Here is a 27,523-nt window from a genome sequence, read left to right on the forward strand (position 1 = left end):
CCGCCCCGGACCGGGATTGGCTCAGGGAGGGGCGGGGCCAGCGCGTTCGCGGCCCCAGGCCCTGTTCCCATTGGTGGGAGCCGCGGCGCGAGCCCGGAAGCGGACGGGGGCGGGGGCGGTGGACACTGAGGCACCTCGGCCAGCCCGGGTGGCAGCGGCGTCCTCTAGCCTCCGCTCGGCTGGCGCGGGGCCTGGCAGCCATGCCTCCCACGCCCCCGGGCCCGTTGGGCGACTGCCTGCGGGACTGGGAGGAGCTGCAGCAGGACTTCCAGAGCATCCAGGTGAGCGCCAATGCGGGCGCCCGTTGGCCCCGAGCCATGCCTCTCTGGCTCGGGGTCATTGGTCGGGCCGCTGTGTGTCTGGCCGCGGGGAACAGGGGTCAGGAGTTGGGGACCTTGGCGTCGTTCCCGAGGGCGGCGAGGCCCGGGGTCCTGGGGTCCCGCCTGGACTCTCCTCTCGGCCTCATGTCAGTGTCCGACGGAGGCACACTGCGGACCCCACTGCGCCCGGCGGACCCAGGGCCTCCCGCGAGGGCCTCGGAAAGAGGCCGCGACCCCAACCTCGCTTTCTTACCGAAGAATGGCCGCTTGAGTGAGAGCCGGCCGGGTCCAGTGTTGGGCCAGCCACTCAGCGAACAAGCGGTGGGCGCCGCCCGACCGGGGCCGCGAGTAGTGCGGTCCCGCCCCTGGGGCAGCACATCTGGCCCGAGTGCACCTGGGGCGCAGCCCGGGAGGCAGGAGGGCTGAGCCGGGCGGTGGTGTGTAGGTGACGTCCGGCCTGGACGGGGCTGCAGCGGAGTCGGGGGGAAGTGGGTGGACCAGCCCCGCAGGCGCCTGGGGGCCTGGCCGGGTCTGGAGTCTCCGAAACCAGCGGGAGCTCCTGGAGGAATTGGCCGGCCCAGCTTGTATTGGCCGCTCTGCTGTTCGGCGGGGAGTCCAGGGAGGAAGTGGGGAAGGTGGGGCTGGGTGTGGGCAGAGGGGGAACCTGCTGGGTTCTGAGGGGCGCGGTGGCAGGAGGAACAATACTCATTCAGGGCAGAGCTCAGGAAAGCTGTGTTTTTGGTGAGGACTTTACCTCTCCTGGGCTGATTCCAGTCCCTGCCCACATTGAAGCCCAGCTGCCACCCTGGCCAGCCATACCTGCTGCCATTAGTGCTTCTTCCTAGAGTCCTAAGTGGAGCCGACCGAGTCTCCCAGCCTGATCACCACTGGCCTGGCCTCAGCCCCTGCCTGACCTTCCTCACATTGCCCCTTGCCCAACCTCCAGGCTGCTTCTTCTCTAGACTCACCCACCAGGGCAAAGTGCTCTGGGAGGCTTTGGGCCAAAGGTGCTGGGGGAGGTGTATGGGACTGGTCTTACAGTAGGAAGACCAAGAACTGAAGCCTGATGACCTTTAACCTTGGAGGAAGATGAAGGGAGTGCCAGAGCAGAGGCCATCTTGGACAATCCCAGCTCCCTCTGCACATGTGGCTGGATAGGCAGGAGCATCGGCCAAGGCCAGGGGTGGCTTCAGGTAGCCTGTTTGGTTCAGAAGGTGGACCTGTGGGCTTAGAATCCAGACTCAGGGTGGGACAGAGAGGGGTGGAAACAACTAGTAGATGAGTTTAGAGTAAAAAAACCTTCAGGGAACTAGCCAGTTTCTGGAAGCGGGGTGCCGTGGGTGCTTCTGGGCTTGCAGAAAGAACCCTGTCTCCTTGCCTGCCTTGGAGAGAGAGAGAGCAACCTTAGGGAGGTCCCTGGGCTCGCACAGCTGGCTGCCTCATCTGCTGAGACGCTCCCAAGGAGCCCTGGAGGAATCTGTGCCCCAGTCCCTGCCCAGCAGGCTCTGGCTCAATGGCCCTCCAGCCAGTCTGACCCTTCTCTCATCCTGGTCCTCAGGAGACCCACAGGCAGTACCGTCTGAAGCTGGAAGAGCTGATCAAACTGCAGAACAGTTGTACCAGCTCCATCACTCGGCAGAAGAAGAAGCTCCAGGAGCTGGCCCTCATTCTAAAGAAGTTAGGACCCCCCCTCTGCCCCCCGAGGGCCCCTCAGTCTTGGTCTGGGTGTGGGTGTCTCACCTGGTGGGGTGGAGGGCTGGTGCTGACTCTGGGAGTGTCTTTGGCACAGCTCCTCCCCTCCCTCTCTGAGCCATGGTAGCCCTCTTGCCCCACAGGTGTCAGTGTGATACTCCTGCTCTGACTGGCTTCTGTGGTCCCACCTGCAGATGCAAACCCTCCCTTCCAGCGGGGGTCCAGGAGGCTTCGAAGGAGCTGGAGAACCAGATCAAGGAGCGCCAAGGCCTCTTCTTCGATATGGAAGCCTATTTGCCCAAGAAGAATGGGTGAGACCCTGCCCCCAAATTCAGCTCACAGCCACTCCTGGGAGACAGGCCTGAAGTGCACTCTTCCTCTGCTTGATCATTGAGTCAGCAGATGTTCCCTGGGCCCACTCTGGGCTGAGCAGTCTGTCTCAGGGGAGACAGCTGAGAGACAGAAAGCTCACTGTGATTGGGTGCTTTGAGGTGAACCTACAGTGAACAGGGGCTAAGGGAGGCCCCTAATTCAGCCCAGGAGGTCAGAGAGAGCCTCCTGGAGTAGCTGAGGTCTGAGTGGAGTTGAACCTGGTCAGAAAAGCAGTAATAGCAGTGGGAGGTGAGAGGTAGTGATGAGACCGCAGGGGAGCCAGGCTGCAGAGTCCCCAGCAAGCAGGGGTGAGTGACAGATCACGTAAGTATGCACTTCCACAACTGAGGAGGATGAGTAGGTACAGTGCAGAACACTAGGCTGAGCGAAAAAAAAGTCCAGCAGAGATGGCAGGTAGCCAGACAGCTGGGAGAGAGCATGTCCCAGAGGGCAAGGTAAGAAGGAGTACCAGCCTCAGATCAGATGGCCTCAGGGGTCAAATGTAGTAATGAAGGGGAAATATTTCCTGGAAGTCATGGTGACCTTGGAGAGAACCACTTCACAGGACGGTGTGGGTGGAAGTTGATATTGGGAATGACAGAAGAGCTGAGGAGACAGCCAAGTTTAGGTTACACTTCAGAAGCTTGGCTGTGAATGGAAAGAGGAACTAGTACCTAGAACTTATTGTGAGGGTTGGGGCTGGGGTGCGGCTTTTGCTTGAGCGTATGTGTAACTTTGAACAATAGGACAAATGAGTGTATCTACCTGCTGGAAGGTGGGCCAGCAGAGGGAGAGACCCAGAAAGGGAACACCAAGTGATGGAGGAAAACTCTTGGGAAGATGGAGAGGGTTGGACATAGGCTCCTGTTGTTTGGGGATGAGAGGGGGTGCAGAGATAAGCGTCACAGTGCAGGCAGGAGAGGTGTCGGATGCCAAGAAGGCGAAAGGATGGGATAGGGAGCCAGTGGTGGTCCTGGGAGGCAGCCTTGTCTAAGTGTCCACTATGCCCCTTAATTTCTTCACAGCCTTGGGCAAGTCCTTTAACCACTCTGAACCCATCCATATGGCTTGAACAAGAGCCCATGTGTGGGTGTAGTTGCTTAGTGCATGACCGAGACTCTCTGGTCACCTCTTGAGGTTTCTCTGGCAGAGAAGGACAAGACAAGCTTAGCTGATGGGTGTGATGGTAGTGCCAGGAATTGGGAGTTACAAGTTGGCAAGAAAGTGGTTGACATGTGAAGGAGGGCTTGGGGACTTAGCTGGCTCAGGAAAGAGGAGCAAGGTCAACAGTGCCTGGGAGCCTCCATGTGGGGAGGGTCCATGTGGTGAAACGGGCTGCACGGCTGGGCACTCTGATCAGAATGTAACCAGCCTTGCCGAGGAGGCCATTCTTGGTTGGGAGGAGGTCCTGGAGTGGTTGTGAGTGTGGGTTGCTGCAGTGGACTTGGGGCTGCAGGTTCTCAAAAGTAGCAGGAACTGTAGGGTAGCTGATAGATGGTGATCATGCACCCAGACATTGAGTCCACTGCCCAGACGCACAGGAGCGATCTGAGATGTGGGCAAGGCTTTCATGGGGTGGAAGAGCCAGGCTGCTCTTGAGGACCCACGGTGGGGGGCGCTCGGAGAGCGTGGGTGACGATGACAACGGAGGGAGGGAAAGTTATTTACCTTGAAGCAGGATTTAGGAGTAGGCAGGAACAAAGGCTGCGCGTCAGTGTTTCCTGGTCTGCAGCATCCCAAGGTCAGAGCCCTAAGCCAAGGCCATGGGAAGGCTGAGTGGGGGTGGTGATCCAGATACTGGTCTGGCACACTCCAGGGCTCGGCTTTTGGCTGCTTTCATTTGGGGCCTCTTCTCACCCCATCTCCCCCTTCCCTAGGTTGTACCTGAGCCTGGTTCTGGGCAACGTCAACGTGACACTCCTGAGCAAGCAGGCTAAGTAATTGGTTATTGTAGGCTGGTTCTCAGCCCAGCTCTCCACCCTTCTGGGGCCTTTCCACTGCTCCAACTGCCCTGGCTAAGCCTTGGGGTTCAGGGGCTACTCCCTCATGCTGGCCCATACCATGCATGCAGCTGTGTCTGGAGCAGGTGCCCCCCTTCTCAGGCAGAGGTGAGGGTGGGTCCCACCAGCATCCCAGCCTGTCCCATGTGTGTGTGTGCCCACCCCAGGTTTGCCTACAAAGATGAGTACGAGAAGTTCAAGCTCTACCTCACCATCATCCTCATCCTCATCTCCTTCACCTGTCGCTTCCTCCTCAACTCCAGGTGGGTGTCCTACAGCTCGGGCCAGACCTTGTTTCCTCCGGCTCCAGCACCAACCCTGTGTTCTCTCTGTAGGGTGACAGACGCTGCCTTCAACTTCCTGCTGGTCTGGTATTACTGCACACTGACCATTCGAGAGAGCATCCTTATCAACAATGGTTCTAGGTGGGCAAGGGCCTGACCCCAGCTCCTGGGGGCGGGGGTGAGGGAGGGGGTACTGGAGCTACCCTAGAAAGTGGAGTGGTGGTGCCACGGCCCTCTGAGAAGCAGGAACTGGGCTGGGGTGTTGGTTTCTTCCCACCTCAGACAGCTCCCTGTCCCTGAGCACCAGTCCTGGGGGCTAAGGGTTACAGAAGTGACAGCAGCTTCCTGATATAGGATCAAAGGCTGGTGGGTTTTCCATCATTATGTGTCCACGTTCCTGTCGGGAGTCATGCTGACATGGTGAGTGGCCCACCTTGGCTCCCAGGGCAGTGGGGGAGGCGGGGAGCCAGGACAGGAAGACTCGGCATCCCCAAGCTCCCACACCTCCCTCTGCTTTCTGCCTTAGGCCCGACGGCCTCATGTACCAGAAGTTCCGGAACCAATTTCTGTCCTTCTCCATGTACCAGAGTGAGTGTCTCAGGGCCTTGCTCAGCTCAGGACTTGTCCAGAGAGAGGGGGGGGAAAGGACTTGGGGCTCCAGCCCAGTCCTGATGTCCTCCACCCCCCAGGCTTCGTGCAGTTCCTGCAGTATTACTATCAGAGCGGCTGTCTGTACCGCCTTCGGGCCCTGGGTGAGAGGCACACCATGGATCTCACTGTGGGTGAGTCGGGCGTGGCCCCTCCACTGGACCATGACCAGGAAGCTGGGAAGGGGCAGTCCTTTCCTCTCTACCTGAGTGATAGTGTCTGTCTCTGTCACTGGTTATTCTATGCCCTGCCCCTTCTCCCTCACAGAGGGCTTCCAGTCCTGGATGTGGCGGGGCCTCACCTTCCTGCTGCCCTTTCTGTTCTTTGGACATGTAAGTTGTATCTGTGTCCCCTTCCATCTGGCTGTCCAGCCCCTGCTCTGGCTCGAGCAGGGACTGTGTTCTATGTGAAATCCCCCTCCTTCCCAGTTCTGGCAGCTTTTTAACGCGCTGACATTGTTCAGCTTGGCCCGGGATCCTGAGTGCAAGGAGTGGCAGGTGAGCCAGGGACACTGGAAAGCACGCTGGGAGGACTGTGGTTCGGCCCCTGTCCTAATCCTGATTCCTTCCCCAGGTGCTTATGTGCGGCCTCCCCTTCCTCATCCTCTTCCTCGGCAATTTCTTCACCACCCTGCGGGTTGTGCACCAGAAATTCCACAGTCAGCGGCACAGGAGCAAGAAAGATTGAGGCTGGGTCTTCTGCCCACTGGCTTGGAAGGGGCTTCTGTACCCCATGTGTTGTTTTAGGAGGTGGGACTCCCTCGTCCAGAAGGTCTCTCTGCTCTCTCTGGGTCTTGTGGGCTCTGTGGGCCCCAAAGACTATGCTGGAGAAGACCTGGACCTGTGTCCCAGCCTGTGGCGAGCTGGGGGCCAGTGGCCTTAATAAAGGAAGAGAGGCACAGAGGTGGTGCGAGGTGTGTGGTCTTCTGGTGGTTCTCTGTGCTGCCACAGCACGGGTTCTTGGGGCTCCTGAGTTGGTCTCTCTGGTGTCTCAACTAAGCAGACCTAGGTGAAGGCCCCAGATCTGTTTGAGGAACATCAGGCAAGTACAGAAAACAACTTTATTCCAAGGGCCAGAGGTTATTTAAAATTATTTACATTCATTGAAAATCATGTGGAGGGGCCAAGCCCCTGCTCAGCTGAGAGAAGAGCCCCTTCTGTACAGCCACTGGAGGCCTGAGGTGTTCACAAAGTGAGGACCTGGTCACCCTTGGCCAGGTGCCTTTAGGCAGGAGGCCTCAGTCTTTGTCACTGAGTCTGCATCCTGGGACAAGGCCCAGCAGAACCCATCCAGGAAGCTGCAGAAGGGGAGGAAAGTGATTATATGGGGAAGCCAAGTCTATAGGGCGTGAGGGCAGAGTGGGCTCTTAGCTCCACACATCCAGGGAGTATCGGCCCTTGGTCATCAGTTTCTTGATGTAGTCCACGGCCTGGGTGTGTTCCATGGACCCCAGCTCAGACACGATGTCGTAGAAGGTGTTCTGCACATCCCTCGCCATGTTCCGAGCATCCCTGTGGGGGAGGAAGGTGGCATTGGGGGCTGGGCAAGGAGTGTCCCCATGGGCAGACAGAGCCTCAATCTTCCCACTCCTCTACCCTCACTCACCCACAGACATAGATGTGGGCGCCCCCCTCGTGGATCAGCTTCCACAGGTGCTCCTTGTCTCTCTTCAGTAAGTGCTGGACGTAGACCTGAGAACAGAGGGTGGTGCCCGTGAGGAGGCCAGTCTCGCAGCCCTCCACCCCGCCAGAGCGGTCGGCCCCTTCCTCACCTTCTGAGGCTGTTCCCGGGAGAATGCCACATTGAGCTGGGTGAGGGAGCCCTCCTTGTGGAACTGGGCCAGCTCTTCACGGTACAGGTAGTCCTCATCAGAGCGGCGGCAGCCATAGTAGAGCAGCGTCTCACCCACCTCCTTACCTGGAGGGGGGAGTGCCCAGGGAGGGCATGGAATCTGTCCCATCTCTGCCCCTTCCCCCACTCCCCTCACATCCACTTGGGCCCACACACTCACCCTGCTGCCGCAGCCAGGCCCGCTCCTGAATGAAGCCTATGAAGGGGGCAACCCCAGTGCCAGGGCCCACCATGATGACAGGTGTGGTGGCCTTGAAGGGCAGGCGGAACTGGGACTTGCGCACAAACATGGGCACCAGGGCCCTGCAGCCGTTCTCCCCTGCGGGCTCCTTGGCTCGAAGCCAGCTGGTGGCCACACCCTTGTTGATTCGGCCAGACTTGGTTTCATATTCCACAACCACAGCACAGATGTGCACAGAGTTGGCGTGGACCTGGCAGAGGGCAGGAGTGAGTTCAACAGTGGTGCCAGAGGCCCCATTCTGCCACCAGCCCTGTCACCTGAGCTGCCTTAGGGCTTCTCCATACCCTTCATGGTGCCCAACCCCCAAAAGCCCCTTTCCAGTAGCTTTCCTGACTGGCTCTTGCTACCAGGGCTGGAAGCAGTGTGCAATCTTACAGCCAGCCTACTGGGATTACTGCCCAGTGAACGGAGTGAACTGTCCCAGGAGCTTGGGTCAGAGCTGGAGCCGCACTCGGGGCTCCCATGTCCCTCAGAGACGCCAATGCTATGCTTTCTGTAAGTTGCCAGCCTTTCCCCACCTTGGAGGAAGAAGCGATGGAGTAGTAGCGGGCCTGCAGCCGAGGCAGCAGCTCACACAGGTGGTCGATGGGGGGCCGCAGGGATGGGTAGTCCTGCAGGATGGCCAGGATGTGCCTCCGAGCCTCCACCACCCAGCTCAGGTACAGCTCCTGGGGAAGACAACTTGGGGTGAGCCACGGTGAGGGGACACAGTGGTTCCAGGGGACAGGGCTAAATTTGGACCCAAGCCCCTTGAAGAGTGGCTTGGTGGAGCTGCAAGTTTGGGTGCCAGGGGTGAAAGCAGCAGACTTACCTTGCCCTCGCCGGAGGAAGAGGCCATCTTGCGCAGGTGTTCCTGCTCCGAGGGCTCGGAGGCGTACTGCGCCAGCTCGTAGAGCACGTTGGTGCGTGGTGGGTTGGTGATGTCCAGGTAGTAGGTGAGGGCTGTGCGGTAGGAGGTGGGGCAGGGGAATGGATGCTTCTTGTTGGATTCCTCTGCAGGGACAGAGAAGGCAGGATTTGGTGTGAGAGGGATGCCATGGGGTTGGGGTGGGAGAAGCCGAAGGCTACTCTGCAGGAAGCAGGCGGCCCAGCTGGCACTGGAAGCAGGGCGAGCTCTTTGCGGGCCCTGGGGCTGAGCCTCAGGCTTTCAGCCAGCCTCAAGCTTCAGGCCAGACAGGTAGTCCTCCTCAGGCGGGACCTTTCCACTCCAGGAGAGTCAGTTCCTAAGTGGCTCAGAGAGGGCTGCAGAGGCAGGGCTCCCGGTGTGTCTGCCTGCCTGCGGGCTGAGCCCAGTCTCCTGTGGGGGCCCCAGGCTCATGACTGAGATGCCAACACCGTGGCTTTCAGCTGTGATGGGAGGGCCCCTCTAGGTCAGTTTTTATGCTTGGATACACCTGGAGGTCTACACAGGGCACACAGCTGAGCTCTTGGTGCAGCATCCGTACGCTCCAGGTGCAGGCACTGGTACAGGCCCCACTGCCAGCCCTTGCTGCAGCCTTCTCTGCCACCAGGCACCAGGCCAGCTTTACTGACCTCCTCCCTCCAGACTAGAGCAGGGCCAGCCTGGGAGCTGCCAAAGAGCATCTCCCCCTCTTAGAAGCATGACTGTGGGGGCTGTTTATATAAAGCCTGTGCAGATGAGCCTCTGCCGAGGACACTGAGGGCCTTGGCCCAGGAAGGGCTCAGCATTTAAGGGTTTGGGTCTAGTTTTTGAAAGGGTTTGAACTTCTTACTGCAGTATAACCTACATGAAGCATACAAGTTAGATGTGTATAGCGTAATGAATTTTCACAACATCCTTGTGTATCTAGCACCCAGATAAAAGGCTGGGTATTCCCAGCACCCCGGAGTCCTCTGTACTGAGCCCAGAAACAGGGCTCAGGCTTCACACTGCAGGAAATGCTGTGAGTGCACCTTTCCTAAAGCTACACTTCTGCCGTGGGAAGTTCTGAGCCTCTGCACCTCTTTCTGGGCAGTTCTCAGCAGTGAAGGGTCCCCTGCAGGGGTTCAGATTGTCCTGGGGGGAGAGTGAGCACACCACACCCTCCCCTGCAAGGTGCCACCTCTGATGGTACAGGGACATGACATCCTCCACAGAACGAGAGAGACAGTGTGTCCACTGTGCCTCCACAGCTGGCATGACTAATTATAATATAAGTCAGCCCCCTTTTCTGCTGTTCCTTTCAAAGGCTGACTTAAGCTGGTGAGAAGGTGCAGCCAGGCTAGGATGACCGAGGACAAGAGTGAATGGGGCAGCACCAGGTAGAGCTGGGCCCCAGGTGGATGGTCAGTGGGGGTACCAAGCGGTCAGAGCAAGAGGCCAGAGGCAGGCCCTTGAAGCCTTGGGAAAATCCTATACCATATTTAGTGCCTCTTGCACTCTGAGTACCCTGCACGGACATGGGGGGCTGTTAGCATTGCTGACTCTGATCCCCAAGTTTACAGGTGAGGAGATGCAGGCTCTGGAACAGGGAGAGGGCAGCCCTAGGTCCTCAGTAGCCAGTAATGGTGGAGCCAGGCCTAGGGGCCAGGGCCCTTGCCAGTAGTCCCCTCTTTAGGCACCGTTCCCTCCCCCACTCCCTCATAGGGCTATGCCAGTGAGGGGATGGAAGGAACCCCAAGGTAGAGGACTAGACACCATAGCTACTTTTGTTCCCTGCCCCCCAAGTTTGCTACAGGACTGATAACTGTGGGTACCAGGGCTTTAGATCTAAGCAGCTCAACCTACAGGCCTTGCCAAAGGACTTATTCCTATTAGCCACCTCAGGCCCAGGCAGGCAAGGGGAAGTGGCCTTGATTCCAGAACTCACCATCAAGATTGTTCAGGGACATGACAACATCCAGGTCAGCACCCAGGATCTCGCCAATCTGGTTGACCAGGGCAGAGTCATTGGCTGGGTAAATAGCTACATGGTCACCCGATTCATACCTGGTGGGGAGATAGATGTAAGGCTCAGGAGGAGGGTGGAAGGCCTCTGTACCCAAATCAGGAGGCCCCAAGTGAAGGTGTGGGAGAGGGAGTGGCAGTAGCTGGTACCTGATTTTGGAATCTGAGATGTCTAATTCCAGATGCATGAGGTGTCGCTCAGTTCCCTGGTTCAGCTTCCGGTTGGTGGTGACGACAGCCAAGAATGGATTCTTGGCATCAAAGGGGCTGGGTGGGAAGGAGAGCAGCTCAGTGATTGGCCAGGTCTTCAATCTGAATCTCCCTGTCCCAAAGGGGCCCTTCTGGTTTCACAGGACACAGAGAACCTCAGAGCTGGCACCAAGGGCCACGAGGAAACCTCTCCAAGTATGTAAAGGGTTCTCCCAGCCCGATCCCAAGCAGTGCTCTTGACAACTCCACAAGTAGGCAGAGCTACGTTATCAATGTCTCCATTTACAGATATGGAAACTGAGGCTGAGAGACCCTCCATACTCTGAACCCATTTGTGAGTTTAGTGCAAGGGAGGACTAGGCCCATGAAGGTAGCTCCCCAAGGCAGAAGGTGCTTGGGTCCCTGGGTGACTGTGTGGAGCAGAGTGCTTCACCCAATGTGCCTGGGACTACAACAGGAACAGGAGGTGAACTTTTACTCTGTAAAGTCACTGCAATGTTTGGATTTCCTGTTATAGTGGGACTCCAGCAGGGCTAAAGCAGAGCTGCTGGTCTTGAATCCTGGTGGTACAAGGAGGACTTTCCTGGGCAGCTCCAGCAGGAATCTGGGCAGCACCCGGGTGGAAGGCCAATAAAGGGCCCAAGTGAGGAACATTATGTTTCTGGACAAAAAGTTGAGTGAGAATTTAAGGAGTGTGCCCTTTTGCCAAAGTTCAACCTAGAACTTATTTCCTGGTTCAGGAACTGGTATGCACCTCCCACCCCAATATATTTACAGAGCAAAATGTCAGCAAATAACATACAAACTGAGCAAATGCCAGTCTCTCAGAGACTGTGCCCTGGACTGAGGGACCACTGGGTGGGGAGAGGTCCTGAGGGCCCTAAACATGGAGCAGCCTCCCATCTCCCTGCTCTGGGCCTCATGCTCTCCTCTGTGTAGACAGCCTCACTCATGCCCACTTCTGGAGAAGGGTGGGGATAAGGACACTCCACAGGATGGGGTCTACAGGGATACACACACTACCAGTTGTTTTCTGTCCCCAGGCGCCTGAGATGGGTGTGCCAAGAGCCACAGGGCCTGGCCCAAACCATGCTCTCCACTCACGGTTTCTGGTTCTCGTAGCTCTTCAGACGTCCCATCTCACCCACGTACACCTTGGCCATGTCTATGTCTGTGTGAACCACAAGCTCATACTGGCGAATGCTGAAAAGGGAAGATCAAGTGTGAGGCTGGGAGCTGGTGGCCGGTAGGAGGCTCAGGGATCAGTCGCAAGATAGGAGGGAAGCTGCGTCAGGGAGTGACACTGTCAGGAGATGGTACATGAGGGTCCAGATTGGACACAAGAGGCGGGAGGGAGCCAGCACAGAGCTGGGGAAGGGCTGGTGAGGCCTGGGGTTCAGCAGCTTCCTAGGGGTTCTGTGAGAAGGTAAGGCAGGCCCATCACTCAGGCAAAGCCCAGCACCTTAGCTGGGGACTTTGCACCCTCCTGTAACTGACTGAGCTTTCACCAGCCTTTCATTCTCGAGACCCACCACCACCAACCAGGCCAGGTCTCCCACCCTCAGGAGGCACTCCCACTCACCCTCACCCCCAGCCTCACCCTCACCCTCACCCTCACCCTTACCCTCACCCCCAGCCTCACCCTCAACCTCACCCCCACCCTCACCCTCACCCTCACCCCCAGCCTCACCTCCACCCTCACCCTCACTCTCAACCTCACCCCCACCCTCACCCCCACCCTTTCAACCTCACTCTCACCCCCACCCTCACTCTCAACCTCACCCCCAGCCTCACCCTCACCCCTAGCTTCACCCTCACCCCCACCCTCACCCTCACCTCCAGCCTCACCTCCACCCTCACCCTCACTCTCAACCTCACCCCCACCCTCACCCTCACCCTCACCCCCACCCTCACCCTCACTCTCAACCTTACCCCCAGCCTCACCCTCACCCCCAGCCTCACCCTCACCCCCAGCCCAATCTACAGGCACACACTCACCTGGACTCCTCTCCAGTGGCTTCCACCCCAAAGTGCTCACACACAGCCGGCCAAAACTGCTCTCGCCATGTGATGAAATCCTCCTCCAGGCTGGGGAGAGGAGGTAATGAGCCAGGCCACCCAATTGTGGCAATGGGCTGGTTTCCCCAACGGTCTGGACTCCCCAGCACTCCCAAAAGCTCATTTCATGCTGGCCCACCCAGTGATATAACCCATGGTATCAGGAAGTGTCTACAGTATCTGTCCTAACCGTGGTGGCTTCTATCTGAGCTGGGCAACCAGGAGGATGAGGAAAAGCAAAGAAAGCCTGTCGTGTGGGGCTGGGGGTGGGTGACTCCCTTCCCCTGTGTGTCACGGAGTTCCAGCAGACACCATGGTTTTGCACTCCCCTCATGGGCCACAGCCAACCCCTAACCCTGAGGGTTCCTGACATCCGGGGTGGGAGGCTCTGGGGAGGGGTCTGGGGCACTCACTTCCCGTCATCGTCGCCCATCCCCAGCTCAAAGATCCGCTGGGCACCAAGCTGCTCTAGCCGCTTATCCACATACTTGCCCATGGCATTGAAGTGCTCATAGGTCTTGTTCCCAAGGCCAAACACCTGTGTGGACAGAGGGGCGGGTCTGAGGCCCAGCCAGCAGTCAGGGGTGGTTTCCCTAGAGCGCTGGCCAAGCTGCTAGGCAGGCAGCACTGTGAGGTGGGCCACCTTTGGCCCTGGAAGTGGCTTTGTTTTGGTGACCTGCAGACCAGGGTCCCCTCCACAGTCAGCCTCTGAGCCTCAACCCTGGGTGGCCAGCAGGGGCAATTCACCCTTCCCCCACCCCCGGGCTCTCCTTGTCCAGCCAAACCTTGGTCATCCCGCCACACCTTTCTTGTCTTTAGTCTCCAGCAACAAATGCCTCCTGGAGCAAAGTAGGGCTGGGGACACGGGAGCAGAGGCTCCCTTGTGCTGGAGTCCAGGGTGGAAGAGGGGGTTGTTCCATTGCCCCATCAGCAGCCTTCCCTGAGGCTCCCTGCACAAGCTACCTGCCAGCCTCCCCCGCCCTGTCCTGACACCTTGGCCTGCCCTCCATGATCAGAATAAGGTGAGACCTCTTAGACGTAAGGGTCCAAAGGTCGGGGGCGGTACCACAAGCTGCCACCTGGGAGCCCCAGGGAGCCACTGGAGGAAAGATGGGGTGACTCACCGCATACTTGACTCCAGAGAGGTCCACATCTGTCTCCTGGAGCCAGTCATAGAAGTCCTGAGCATTGTCAGTGGGGTCACCCTCGCCGTAGGTGGCCATACAGAACACTGCCAGGGAGTTCTCTATTTCTGGCAGGCTGCCCAGGTCGGCCTGGAGAGACAAGGGCAGGGCCCAGGCCCAGCGACCATGACTCACCCTGCCTGAGGTCAGGTCTGTACCTGATGGGATGCAGACAAGCGAGTCCAGGGGTCGAGTGGAGGGAGTACACTTACAGAGGAAAGGGTGCTGACAGGCACAAACAGGCTGGATTCCAGGCACCTAATGGCACTCAGAAGGTGGTTCCCTGTGTGTCAGCCCTGGGCCATCACAGTGAACCTCACTGTCCCTCAAAGTCCCTGGAGCATGGCAGGGCCTAGGCCAGTGATGGCGAACCTTTTGAGCTCGGCGTGTCAGCATTTTGAAAAACCCTAACTTAACTCTGGTGCCGTGTCACATATAGAAATTTTTTGATATTTGCAGCCATAGTAAAACAAAGACTTATATTTTTTATATTTATTTTATATATTTAATGCCATTTAACAAAGAAAAATCAACCAAAAAATGAGTTCGTGTGTCACCTCTGACACGCGTGTCATAGGTTCGCCATCACTGGTAGGCTCTCACTAATTCCTAGCCAACTGTTCTCTGACTCCAAACCCAGGTCTAGAGATAGAAAGATAGATGCCTATCCCCAGACCAAAGGCAGCATGGCGAGGGTGGAGGGCGGTTTGGTTTGGGAGATGGAGTGGCAGGAGCAGGAAGCAGCTGGCACTCAGGAGAGAGTGGTTCTGAGGGAAAGAACATTTGTTGTGCTGTTGGAGCTGCAGGAGCAGCCAGGCAATGAATAGCAATGACCCCACCAGGGGAGAAGCCAGAAGGCAACTCCTGGAGGATTCTCCTCAGGACCAGCGGCTCACTGCCAGCCTGCCTCCCTCCTGGGTACCTAAGGCTTGGCTTCCCCTCCCCTGTCCACTGCTTCCACCTGGGGCAGGTGGCTTGGCTGTCATTAGCTCTCCTGACCCAGAAATAGGCAAGCGGGCTGCTGGAAGTTTCTTGCACTTTGAAGAGCTACACCCATGCGAGGGGCAGAACAAGGACAAAGGAGCCACTCCAGGAGGAGAAGAGCAAGGCAAGCCTCCCCCACAGCCCTCAGAGACAGGCTGCAGACAGACTGGGCAGCTGAGGCCCAAGTCAGGGCTGAGTTCTGCAGACAGTACTGTGGTCCCAAAGGAGTGACAGGAGGAAGGGGGATGGAGAGTGGGGGGAAACCAGGCAGCTCCAAACAGGGCCTTTCCCAGTTTTCAGGTTCTCCTGGTCCCTCTCCAAGCTGCACTCTTCCCTCGGGCCCTGTCCCTGCTCCTGCTCTGGCCCAAACATAGGAGTTTATGACCTCATTTCAAAGCCCAGCAGAAAGGTTCCCAGAGACCGCTAACAATCCTCATCTGTAGATGAGGCAAGGAAGGCTCACAGGGGCAGGGGCTCGCCCAGGGGATTAGAGCCCAGATTCCCCCTCCATCAGCTCCCTTGCCACTGCAGTTTTGCGGGGAGGGTGGGGTGTTCAGATGGAAAATTCCTCTCCTGACTGGCTTTCATTTTTAAATGGGCTTTCATCATCTGTACATTGTATTTTGTGTTCACAAGTCTCCTTCCATCACCATTTATCCCCCCTGTACTCTCTTATACCTCCCCTACCCTCCTCAGGTGTTCTTAATGTCCTTAAAACTAGGGCCACCTGGCTTTTAGTACAAATGATAGGAGACATCCATTCCTGTCCGTCCCTTTGGCCAACTCAACCCTTTAAGCACCTCCATGACCCAGAGATGCTGTCCTGAAATCAATGCTGCTGGCAGAGCTGGGAGGAAGGGCCACGGCGTGGTGAGAGCTCACCAAGTCATACTCCTCGGGGTCTGCTGACATGCCCCGCATGCCGTAGCGGTGGGCGTCCTTGGACAAGCGGTTGGCAAACTCCTCGGCAGTCCCCGTCTGGGAGCCATAGAACACGATGACGTTCCTGCCCTGGGGAAGGCCAGATACTCAGGGTCAGTGAAGGGCCAAGCAGCAAAGGCTTCACCAGACTCCAGGTGACCACAGGGGCAGGCCAGGCAGGTGGGGCACCTCAAGGACACCCTCCTTCCTTGCTGCTTCCAGTCCTTTCTAAGTCATTCTGGGGCTAGGATCTCACGGCCACAGCTCCCAGGTGGATGAGGGCAAAGGCCACCCAGATGATGCCAGTCATCAAGGTAATCTCACACAGCTACTCAAGATCACACTTTGGACAGATTTTTAAATGACATGCAGAAAAACACAACATGCTGTTTAATAAAAAAGGATGACTAAACTATGTATAGTATAATCCAATTTTGTTATATATCCACACCCGTGTGTGTGTGTGTGTGTGTGTGTGTGTGTGTATATTTTGTTTATATACATACATACACAAAAGAAAAAGACTGGCAAGAAATATATCAAGAGTCTCTAAATGGGGGATAAGGGTGGGTTTTCTGGATGAATATAAAGATAACATACTTAGGAAAATGTAGACAATAGGGAAAAGTACCATATGGACTGGGTCACACACTCATCCCACCCTCCTGCTGTGCCTTCTACAGCAGCTACTGAAAAAGCCCCAGCTCTATCCCCAGATTTCCTGCAGCCAGGGATGCAGCACATTAGGCGCAGCCAACTGGATGGGCTCCTTGAGATCTGGAAGGTGGAAGTGAGGCACAGGCCCCCTTCTGGTCCCCTATGGAGACATGAGGTTTCTCTGCGGTGGTCTCCAGAGCCCAAGCCCCACAGTGGTCTCTGGTTTTTGCACCGACCCCCCAACTGATACAGGTACAAATGACAAAATAAAAATATGGGTTACAATTGGTTTAAAGTGTTCTCATCCCTTTTACATTTCCTGAATTTTCTACAAATCATTTAAAAAGGTATTTTAAAATAATCACTACAAAAACTCCTGAATAAAGGAGAACATGCTTCTGATATCAGGTTAAGGGAACCAAACCAAATATAAAATAGTAGCTAAATATTTATGATGGCATCAAAACATATAAAGTACCTAGAAGTAAACCTTGTAAGATTCCAGACAGTGACAGCAAAGGGACCTAGCAGTCATTGCACTCTGCACTCTCCCGCAATTGCAGAAAAGAAATGTTAGTTTCAATTAAGAATGACTTTAATGAAACAGTAAGATTACTAATTGTATTAAGTCTCAACCTTTGAGTGCATGTAATTTTATTTTTTAATATTTTTATTGATTTTAGAGAGGAAGGGAGAGGGAGAGATAGAAACATCAATGATGAGAGAGAATCATTGATTGGCTGTCTCCTGTACGACCCACATTGGGGATCAAGCCCATGACCTGAGCATAGGAATCAAACTATGACCTCCTGGTTCATAGGTTGACACTCAACCACTGAGCCACACTGGCTAGGCAGGTATGGGTTTTTTTGGGGGGATGATGAAAATGTTCTAAAACTGAATGTGGTGATGGTTTGCACAACTCTGTGAATATACTAAAAACACACTAAAATACTTTAAATGGGTGAACTATATGGAATGTGAATTATATTGCAATAAAACTGTTACCCAAAAGAAATAAATACATCTGAAATAAGAGCCAGGAAAACTGAAAAACAGAAGTGATGGGAAGGGACGGAGAAGTGCCTGGCACTACCAGATATTAAAACAAGTATAAAACTTCAATAATTAAAATGGTCTGGCAGTGTACATACTCAGACAGCTAGATCAAAGTATAAGAATAGGAAAATAAAGAAACAGACCCAAAAACCCATGGGAATAATGTGTATGATAAAACCAATGGAGAAATGACAGACTCTATTAAAAGGAATTTCGACTGTGTAAAAAAACCCAGTAGCGGTAGCTGGTGTGGCTCAGTTGGTTGAGTGTCATCCTATGCATGGAAAGGTTACTGGTTTGATTCCTCATCAGGGCATATGCCTGGGTTGCAGGTTCGATCTGTGGCCAGGGTGTGTGCAGGAGGCAACCAATGAAGTTTCTCTCTCACACACTGATGTTTCTCTCTCTCTCTCGCTCTCCCTTTCCTTTCCTTTCCCACTCCCTTCCTCTCTCTCTCAAATCAATTTAAAAATATATGAGAAGAAAAACAGTAGTATTGGATCCATACTTTACATCTTGTGCCAGGATAAAGTCCCAGCGGACTGAATTTTAAATATGAAAAATGAAATCATAAAAGTACTAGAAGAAAACATGAAAGATTTCCTTTATCTCTTTAGAGTGAGGAAGGCCTTTCAAATGATGACTCAAAGTCCATAAGTCATAGAAATAAGAATAAAGTGGACTATGTAACTTTTACACACACACACACACACACACACACACACACACGATAAATCAAGTCAAAGCAAACTATTAATTGGGAAAAACATTTTTACTCATATCACAGACAAGGGGTAAATCTCCATAAGAATTTTAAGCAGTTCCTCAAAAAAGATCAATTACACCAGAAAAATGGGCAAAATATTTGAACAGATAATCTATAAAAACAGGAAAAAAATGAATGCCACTGTAACATGAAAATCTGCTTAACCTCATTCATAAGAAAAATGCAAGTTAGAACTACACAGTTCTCTAGGTTGTTTTAAACCTAGAGAACTGGCAAAACCCTAAACTTTGATAACAAACTGATGGCAAAGCTGTGAGGAACAGGTTTTCTCACACATTGCTAATGAGAGTGCCCTAGTGTGACCTTTATGTGGGGCAATTTGGCAGCTTCCATCACAATTACAAATGAATATACCTTTGATTCAATAATTCCACTTCTGGGATTTTATTGCATTTGCAAATATGCAAATTGATCTACATAGTCACAGCAGCATTATTTGTAAGACCTTAAGATTAGAAATATTCCAAGTGTCCATCAACAGGATATTGTTTAAAGAAATAAGAGTATGGTCATATAATGGAATCATGCAGCTACAATAAAGAATGAGGAAGGTGTGAGGGAGAACCAAGATGGCGGCATAGGTAAACACCTGAAATTGCTGCCTCGCACAACCACTTCAAAAATACAACTAAAAGACAAAATGGACATCATCTAGAACCACAGGAAGGCTGGCTGAGTGGAAATTCTACAACTAAAAGGAAGGAGAAAAACACACTGAGACTCAGAGGAGGTGCGGAAGTAAAGTGCAGAGGTACGGAGGCGCATGTGGAAAGGGCTGGCAACTGAGGACGTGGTTGTCTTTTTCAATCAGGAGGGAGACACAAGCTCCCGACGGCTCTGAACTCCAGTTCTGGGCAAGTCTCTGGGGACCCAGACTCATACGGGGAGAAACTGGACTGTCTGGGAGCAGTTGGAACTCGAGGGCGGCTTTCTCTCAGAGGTGCTTGCAGCAATTATCGCAGGACACTGAGACCTGGGGCCTCTTAGGGCAGGGCTGAGGATCAGCCATAGCTGTTTGCTCTGCCCTGTTGATTCTCTGAGACTCCGCCCCACCCAACCTGTGCACAGAGGCTTTTGCATATGAATGGCCTGGCCCTTTGCAATCTAAAATTACCTAACAAACTGCAGCTGGGTCAGAGAGTCCCAGAATATCCAAGAGAAGGCCCAAGACCCCACAGCGCTTGCATTGCTTCACAGCTGGGCCTCATCTGGGCATCTCCAAAACCCAAACAAAGAAGAGGAAGCTGCAGATCTCTCCATAGCTCCTGCTGGGTAGCCTCAGGCAGAGGCTAAATTAGCACCTCCTTAGATCCAAGAGCCAGTGTTCCCAGTGGTCAGAGTGGGACCATCCAGATTACAACTCCTCAGATCCATAAGGGACACACTCAGGGGGCAGACTCAGTGAGCACCAAAGCCCCACTGAAGCAAGTCTTGCCCCATAAGGGTGTCTCCAGCACAGAAGTTCTCCCATCGTAGACACAGCTGATTCTCACAGCCAATTGGCCGGGAGGTCAATTCCTCCCAGTGACACCTACAACAATCAAGGCTTAACTACAAGAAGACTGTGCACAAAGCCCACAAAGGGGTGCACCAAGAGCGTCTACCTCAGGTAATTGGGGAGGCTGAGCCACTGGGCCCTACAGGACACCTAGCACCGAAAGCCACTCTATCAACACAGGGAAGCAAAATGCGGAGACAAAGAAACAGGTCACAAATGACAGAAATGGAGGAAAGCAAACTACTGGATATAGAGTTCAAAACCACGGTTATAAGGTTACTCAAGAATCTTCTAGAAACTGCTGATAAATTTAGTGAGACCCTCCATAAATCTAGTGAGACCCTCAAAGATATGAAAAAGGACCAACTAGAAATTAAGCATACACTGATTGAAATAAAGAATATTATACAGAGATCCAACAGCAGACTAGAGGATCGCAAGAATCAAGTCAAAGGTTTGAAATACGAAGAAGCAAAAAACACCCAACCGGAAAAACAAAAAGAAAAAAGAATCCAAAAATATGAAGATAGTGTAAGGAGCCTCTGGGACAACTTCAAGCATACCAACATCCGAATTATGGGGGTGCCAGAAGAAGAGAGAGAGCAAGATATTGAAAACCTATTTGAAGAAATAATGACACAAAACTTCCCCTACCTGGTGAAAGAAATAGACTTACAAGTCCAGGAAGTGCAGAGAACCCCAAACAAAAGGACTCCAAAGAGGACCACACCAAGACACATCATAATTAAAATACCAAGGGCTAAGGACAAAGAGAGAATCTTAAAAGCAGCAAGAGAAAAAAAGTCAGTTACCTACAAAGGAGTACCCATACGACTGTCACCTGATTTCTCAACAGAAACTTTGCAGGCCAGAAGGGAGTGGCAAGAAATATTCAAAGTGATGAATAGCAAGAACCTACAACCAAGATTACTTTACCCAGCAAAGCTATCATTCAGAATTGAAGGTCAGATAACGAGCTTCACAGATAAGAAAAAGCTAAAGGAGTTCATCACCACCAAACCAGTATTATATGAAATGCTGAAAGGTATCCTTTAAGAAGAGGAAGAAGAAGAAAAAGGTAAAGATGAAAATTATGAATAACAAATACATATCTATCAACAAATGAATCTAAAAATCAAGTGAATAAATAATCTGATGAACAGAATAAACTGGTGAATATAATAGAATCAGGGGCATAGAAAGGGAGCGGACCGACAATTCTCGGGGGAAAGGGGTATCGGGGGTGAGGGAAGAGACTGGAAAAAAATTGTACACCTATGGATGAGGACAGTGTGGGGGGGTAAGAGCAGAGGGTGGGGTAGGAACCAGATGGAGGGGAGCTATGGGGGGGAAAAAGAGGAACAACTGTAATAATCTGAACAATAAAGATTTAATTTAAAAAAAAAATAATGAGGAAGGTGTGTTTGTATTGCTATGGAAGGATCTCCAAGATATATCCTTAAGTTAACATAGTCTATAACAGCAGTTCTCAACCTGTGGGTCACGATCCCTTTGGGGGTCGAACAACCCTTTCACAGGGGCCGCCTAAGACCATCAGAAAACACATATATAATTACATATTGTTTTTGTGATTAATCACTATGCTTTAATTATGTTCAATTTGTAACAATGAAAATACATCCTGCATATCAGATATTTACATTATGATTCATAACAGTAGCAAAATTACAGTTATGAAGTAGCAACAAAAATAATTTTATGGTTGGGGGTCACCACAACATGAGGAACTGTATTAAAGGGTCACGGCATTAGGAAGGTTGAGAACCACTGGTCTATAACAATGTATATACTATGCCACTTTTTTGTTTTAAGAAAGTGTAATGTAAAATAAGAATCTCTGTTTTTTGTCTGTGCACAAAGAAGCTCTAGAAGGATCCATAAAATACTAAGAACAATGACGATGAGTGGCAGGGACCAGAGAGAGAGTTTCCACTGAATAGTTTGTTTTGGATTTATCCATGTGATTGCCATACCTTTCCATTCAATTAAAAATTTAGATAAATAGCATGGCTGGTGTGGCTCAGTGGTTGAGTGTCGACCTATGAACCAGGAGGTCATGGTTCGATTCAGGTCAGGGCACATGTCTGGGTTGCAGACTCCATCCCCAGTAGGGGGCATGCAGGAGGCAGCCAATTAATGATTCTCTCGCATCATTGAAGCTTCAATCTCCCTCTCTCTTCCTCTCTGAATCAATAAAAATATAACTTTAAAAAAATTTAGATAAATGAAAACAAAGATAAAATTGTACCTGTGCCGTGACCACAGCTATGTGAGGTTTATATCTGCTCATGGTCAGAGCCTGGACTGGGAGGGAGGAGACAGCACAGCATCCTGAGTTGGAGGGACCATTTGTTCTTACAGTTGTTCAAGAAATAAACAAAGTAAACAAATTAAATGGTCCCAGCAAAAGCAGAACAGCTTTGGGGCTTTGGGTAAGAAGATACTCATAAGAGAGCTGGGCCTGGGTTTCCTCCACTCTCTCCGGTCCAGTGCAGCTGGCCTCCTGTTGAACTCCCCTAAGCATCTGTCAGGGCCAAGACTTGTTGGCAAGAGCACCAACACAGAGAGCAAACTCACCGTCTTCTTCATCTTTTCCACGAAGCTGCTGTCTTTGACAGAGGAGGTCCTGAAAAACAAGTGAAAGATAAGTATGGGATCCATGTGGCAGCATTGGGAAGCACTGTCAGTGAGCATGCTGGCAGCCGCCTCTGGCCCAGTGCGGGGCTTCCAGGCCTCCTCCATATTCCCTGACAGTAAATCCAACACCTGGCAGAGCCAGGAGCCCCTGCCCCAGACAGATGAGAACAAAGAACAGTCAAGGACCTCACTTCCCCATCCCTCAGCATCCACAGCCAATGATCCCCACGGCCTTTTCTCACCTCCAATCCCTACCTCACACAACACCCAGGAGTCTTCTGATTATGGGTTTTACTGTTCTGTCTGCTTCACTCTCAAACCTGCAATGGCTCCCATGACCCATAGGATAGGGTACACAAGTCCCTCCAAAATCTCTCCCCTGCCTTGCCTGATTCTCCCCACCACACACCATCTCTCCCTGATAGCCTTCTGAATTCTGCCAAGTCATCACCTCCACTCAGAGCATCTTCATTACACTTCTTCACCAATAGATCCCCGCTCTACCTCAAGGTCCTGCCTAAGTACCAATTCCCCTGTCATCCTGAAGCTCTGAACTAGGCCCTGTCCCCTCAGAGAGCAGCATTACCGCTGAGTACATCACAGCCTCAGGATCCTCTGTCCACTCTCTACCTCCTGGCTGCCAGTCTCCTGCCCCCTCCCTGTTTTCTGTCCTTTTTCTTCTCTCTTTCCTGCCCCTTAGGCCTGCAGGGCCACCTAAAAAAGTCAAGTGGGCCTCTCTAGGGACTTTTAGGCCTAAGGTGGGAAAAACAGAAGCTATTTGAAAAATACGAATATCTGACAAAGGACTTGGGTTGAGATATAAGAAATTCCTATAAATCAATCAGAAAAAAATACATAACCCAACAGAAAAATTGTCAGAAGGCTTAACAGGAACTTTCTTAAAGACAGTACCTAAACAGCCAAAAACTCATGGAAAGGTGCCCAACACTCATGTCCAGGTCAAGTGGTGGAGCAACTAGAATTCTCACACACTTTCAGGGGAGGGCAATATGGCACAACTCCTTTGTTAGGCTGTTTGGCAGTATCTCCTATAACCAGAAATTCACTCTTCAGTATACACCTATTAGAGTGCATTTGTACCGATGCACCAAGAGGAGTACCAGGAATGTTCCTGGCAGCATTAGACATGCGAATCCCCATAGGGAAAAACCCTATTGTCCATCAGCATAATAAACCAACTGTGGTGTACTCACACAATGGAACATTCTCCACTTCAACAACAAAACAGATGATCACTACACAAACATGAATGAATCTCATAAACATGATGTTGAGTGAAATAAGCCAGATAAAAAAGAGTATACATCTATGATTTCCCGATATAAAGTCTCCAAACAGACAAAACTAATATGTGAGGACTGCGGGCAGGAGACGGCAGGGGGCCTCTTGGGGTGCTGGTAATAATCTGCTCTTTGATCGGAGGTGATTACCACGTATTCACATGGCGAGAATCACCGATCTATACGTACCTTTCTGCAGATATTATACGTCAATAAAAAGTTTATACTTATTCTCGGGCAGGCATGGGAGGCAACGAGGTGGAGGAGCCTGCCAACTAGCAGCTGAGTGAACTTGAACCAGAATTAATTGTTCTTCAATTAAAAAAAGGGGATAACAAAACACTTCAAAGGTTTCTGCAAAAATCAAATAAAGAAAAAGTATATAAAGAGGAGCATCCAGCATGAGGCAGGCTCCATGGCTATCACTGGGGAGTTCCAGGCACTCGCCTGGCCACCGTCCCTGCCACACCACCGTCAACAGCAGAGTCTCTGGGCAGCCAGAGGGCACCACCACGCTCCTGCACAAAAGCTGTGGTACAGAGTGACAATGGGTGTGTGCGGGTGTTGAGTATTCCCAGTTTTTCAGAAGTTAGCTGATGGCTGGCCTCCACACTAATGCCATTTACTTACTTAACAAATCTTTTGAATAAACAGCCAAGATTATTCCAAGTTCCACTTCAGACAAGTCCAGCCAAGCCGCTATGTTTTTTATAAAACATGGATGGATCATGAATGGGATCAAGCAGGGCAGAAAGGGACTGGATGGGGTATGAAGGGGCCCAGAGTGGGCTGTGTCTCAGGTTGGATGAGCTGGGATCAGAAGTGAGACAGGGCTGGCCTCGGGGAGGGCGCAGAGCCTCCACCTTCCCTCTTCCCTGTTAGGGCTTTCTGGAGGCTGACTAGAGCAGCGGTTGCCAACCTTTCGGACCTCACAGACCACCAGTGATCCGTGGACCATGGGTTGGTGACTGCTGGTCTAGAGCTCAGTGGCTCCCTTCTGCCTTCAGCCTGCCAGCTGAGGGTCCACATGCTGGTCAGCAATTGTGGATGACCAAGCACTTTGCCCCTGGGGCGACGTGTCAGAAACGCAGGGTCTCAGGGGAGGTGCTGTGAGATCACACTGAAGAAGCTCCTTCCACAAAGCAGGCTCATCCCCAGGCCCAATACAAGGGGTGCTGAATGCCCACTTTACAGACAGTCGACAGAGCTCAACAGCAGCCCAGTCCTCTGGCCAGTAAGTGGCCAGGCAAGGACCAATCCCAGCCTGATTCCAAGGTCTCTGCTCTTTCCCTACATCCTCCAGCACATGGAAAAGTGTAGGAAAGAGTGGAATGCCCGCAGGCGCACACACGCATGTCACGACAGCATAAAAGTGATGTCCCTCAGGAGTAGATGCCTGAAGTCCAGGGAAAAACTCACTAAGTGAGGTTTCTTTTATGAATGCCTCAGCAAAGCTGTTTAGACACGTAATTTTGTAAACATAAAGATGGAATTTTCCTGTTTAAGCCCCCACTGGGTTTTTCACTAGGTTAGTAGGTCCAGGACTATTAGGGCCTACTAACCTATTTAGAATGAAATAGTAGGCGACTTTCAGGGCCTTCGTGGTAAATAATGTTACATGTGGGCCCCATGGGAGGCAAAGCCCCAGTGCCTGATTTGGCCGCTCCAGTGTCTTCCTCTGTCCTGGAGGCCCTGTCAGCCCCTCTAGGGGCCAGGAGGGAGGCAGCTGGGGACCAGCCACGGGCTTGGCTTCCCCACCCAGTGATGGCCTAGCCTCCTAGGAACTCAGAAAGGCCCTCCCCCCAGCTCCCCACTACCCTAGCACCTCCAGGCAGACCCATCCCAACATGAGCAGGGCCATGGCAAGAGCATGAATGGAGGCCCACAGGCCTGCCTCTTTTCTCTCCCAACTCCCAGCTCCAACCTACACTCCAAAAGGGGTCTTGTGTCTGGACATCTTTCCTACATGTCCAACTTCTACCCATGCCCAGCCATCAACATCCACATGTTCACTCCCCCTCCTAGTTTATGTGTAGCCTAAACAGAACACTAAATGTCTGTCTGCACTAACATGGCATGCTCCCCAAGACACACTGTTAGATGAAGAAAGCAAGGTGCACAACAATGTGAATTCTACTGCTGTGTTCCTTTTGATGCAGAATCATGATAATATACCACCTACTCAACATAAATTTAAACTGATGGGTAAGAAAACTATCAGCAACCTAGACAAACGTTTCTGATGAAATATGAGAAAAAAAACATACAAAACTAAATGCAATTTCCATTTATACGAAATGTGCAAAACAGGCAAATCCATAGAGACAGAGTGGTACCAGGGGCTGGGGGAGAAGGGGGCGAGATTGCGTAATGGGAACAGTGGTTCCCTTTGAGGTGATGAAAAGGTTTTTGAGTTAGATAGTGATGATGGTTGAACAACACTGACTACTAAAAGCCGCAAGATTGTACACTTTACTAGTAAAATGGTTAATATGGTGAATTTTTACTCAGTTTAAAAAATGAAAACAAACTAAATGCATTTAGTTGACACTTAAAAAGGGCTAGGCTTGAGTTTTTGGAATATTCACTTATATATAACTCTTTCTCAGTTTCTCAACCACTGCCCGTCCCTAGGTGGGGATGAACATGGCAGATGCCCTGGTAGAAATGTAGAATGACACTGCAGAGCCAGTGGAAACACAAGCCATGGTGTGACAGCAAGGTAATAAACACATTTTCATTTACACTCAGCCTCTTTCAGGGTATAATGTATGATTGGCAGGAGGGAAACAAGAATTTGTGTCCTTAAAAAATGGAGTGCACACTATTATTCATGGAAAAAGGACCTGGAGAGAATATACCAGCATCTTGACAGAAAATATTGAAGGGTTAGGATAATAGGTAAGATGGTTTCTATAATTTTCTAATTTTTTGATTTTCACATTTTTATAACTAAAAATACATTTTAAAGTTTTAAAAAATGGGGGACAACTCACAAGTCTAAAAATAGGGGAGAGGCCACAATCAGCACAATATCTGGCACTCGGCACACATTTGATCAGTTTCTGGGGCGGTCAGTCCTGTAGAAGGTTGGCAGAGGTGGCCTGACATCAGCTGAAAAGCCAAATCCTATTTCTTCTCAAAAGGAAGAGGCTTCCACAGAAGCTACAACTCGAGAAGGTGGATTTGATGCCTGGCTGAAGAAAGGGACAGAAAGCACCCCCACTGCCCAGTGAATGCTGGGCTGTTCCTCCACCTGCAGGTGACACGTGCCAGCTGGGGTGGGCAGGGCACTGTGCCAGCACCAAGGGCAAGAGACTAAATGGGCAGCCTCTTTCTTACAAGGGAGAAATACAGGCCCTGAGGATAATCATGGAGGGACGGGAGAGGCCACACATCAGGAGCAGAGACTCAGTTCAAATCCTGTGCCTGTGACAAGTCATGGCCTCTCAAGGCTGAAGTTCCTCTTGTTGAAAATACTGCATCTTGGCTCTGCAGCCTCCCCGTGCCTTGCACAGCACCTGGGACTTGGTTAATTCTCAGGGATAAAGAGGGTGTTCTCAGTAGAATGAGGTGGTTTGGGTCATTCTGATTCCTAAGGCTCAGAGATGGATCAGACGCCCAGACCACAGGGCTTTGGAGGGAGCAGGCACCATGCCTGGAGAAACCAGAAGGGCCTCTTGGAAGAGCTGAGCTCTAGTCTCAGAGACAAAACGGCTCCCAAGAGAAAGAGCCATGGGAACCGGCAGCCGAGGGGCTCCTAGATGAGGCCCATGTAGCCGGGGAGCTCAGCTACAGCCCAGACAGTGCATGGGGGCTGGGGAGGAGGGCCTCAGTGTGGCCTCCTGATGCAGTTTCACAGGGCGGGAGTCACAGCTGGAAAAGCTCTGGGAGCAGAGAGGGGAGCCCTC

At 52.1% G+C, this 27,523-nt stretch overlaps 2 protein-coding genes across 2 annotated transcripts in view; one reads left to right on the forward strand and one right to left on the reverse strand.

Moving 5' to 3' along the window:
• Positions 1 to 114: 114 nt before the first annotated feature.
• Positions 115 to 6,218, forward strand: TMEM120A (transmembrane protein 120A). Its single transcript, XM_070412757.1, has 12 exons — positions 115 to 281; positions 1,879 to 1,997; positions 2,207 to 2,323; positions 4,262 to 4,321; positions 4,552 to 4,647; positions 4,720 to 4,809; positions 5,023 to 5,088; positions 5,195 to 5,256; positions 5,358 to 5,450; positions 5,584 to 5,648; positions 5,745 to 5,813; positions 5,890 to 6,218. Exons 1-12 carry the CDS (start codon positions 201 to 203, stop codon positions 6,001 to 6,003), a joined length of 1,032 nt encoding a protein of 343 aa, XP_070268858.1. The 5' UTR covers positions 115 to 200; the 3' UTR covers positions 6,004 to 6,218.
• Positions 6,219 to 6,362: 144 nt separating this feature from the next.
• The window catches only part of POR (cytochrome p450 oxidoreductase), a 63,325-nt gene continuing 42,164 nt past the window's right edge, over positions 6,363 to 27,523 (reverse strand). Inside the window, exons 3-16 of the mRNA XM_070412758.1 lie at positions 22,252 to 22,300; positions 15,614 to 15,742; positions 13,688 to 13,837; positions 12,977 to 13,101; positions 12,504 to 12,593; positions 11,610 to 11,708; positions 10,446 to 10,562; positions 10,219 to 10,337; positions 8,220 to 8,401; positions 7,927 to 8,076; positions 7,328 to 7,598; positions 7,088 to 7,233; positions 6,922 to 7,007; positions 6,363 to 6,827 (exon numbers count right to left, since the gene is read on the reverse strand). Of these exons, the coding sequence (XP_070268859.1) occupies positions 6,683 to 6,827; positions 6,922 to 7,007; positions 7,088 to 7,233; positions 7,328 to 7,598; positions 7,927 to 8,076; positions 8,220 to 8,401; positions 10,219 to 10,337; positions 10,446 to 10,562; positions 11,610 to 11,708; positions 12,504 to 12,593; positions 12,977 to 13,101; positions 13,688 to 13,837; positions 15,614 to 15,742; positions 22,252 to 22,300 (1,858 nt within the window). The 3' untranslated portion in view covers positions 6,363 to 6,682. The remainder of the gene's footprint in view (positions 6,828 to 6,921; positions 7,008 to 7,087; positions 7,234 to 7,327; positions 7,599 to 7,926; positions 8,077 to 8,219; positions 8,402 to 10,218; positions 10,338 to 10,445; positions 10,563 to 11,609; positions 11,709 to 12,503; positions 12,594 to 12,976; positions 13,102 to 13,687; positions 13,838 to 15,613; positions 15,743 to 22,251; positions 22,301 to 27,523) is intronic.

Source organism: Myotis yumanensis, unplaced genomic scaffold (assembly GCF_028538775.1).
Source record: "Myotis yumanensis isolate MYYU_CA2020_CCGP unplaced genomic scaffold, mMyoYum1.0.hap1 SCAF_4, whole genome shotgun sequence".
Classification (NCBI taxonomy): Eukaryota; Metazoa; Chordata; class Mammalia; order Chiroptera; family Vespertilionidae; genus Myotis; species Myotis yumanensis.

Excerpts from the sequence above, each read along its gene's own strand:
- TMEM120A (XM_070412757.1), top strand. The coding sequence starts at position 201 with ATGCCTCCCACGCCCCCGGGCCCGTTGGGCGACTGCCTGCGGGACTGG. Across the intron at positions 5,451-5,583 it reads CACCATGGATCTCACTGTGG|AGGGCTTCCAGTCCTGGATG; the intron begins GTGAGTCGGGCG and ends TCTCCCTCACAG. Across the intron at positions 5,649-5,744 it reads CCTTTCTGTTCTTTGGACAT|TTCTGGCAGCTTTTTAACGC; the intron begins GTAAGTTGTATC and ends CCTCCTTCCCAG.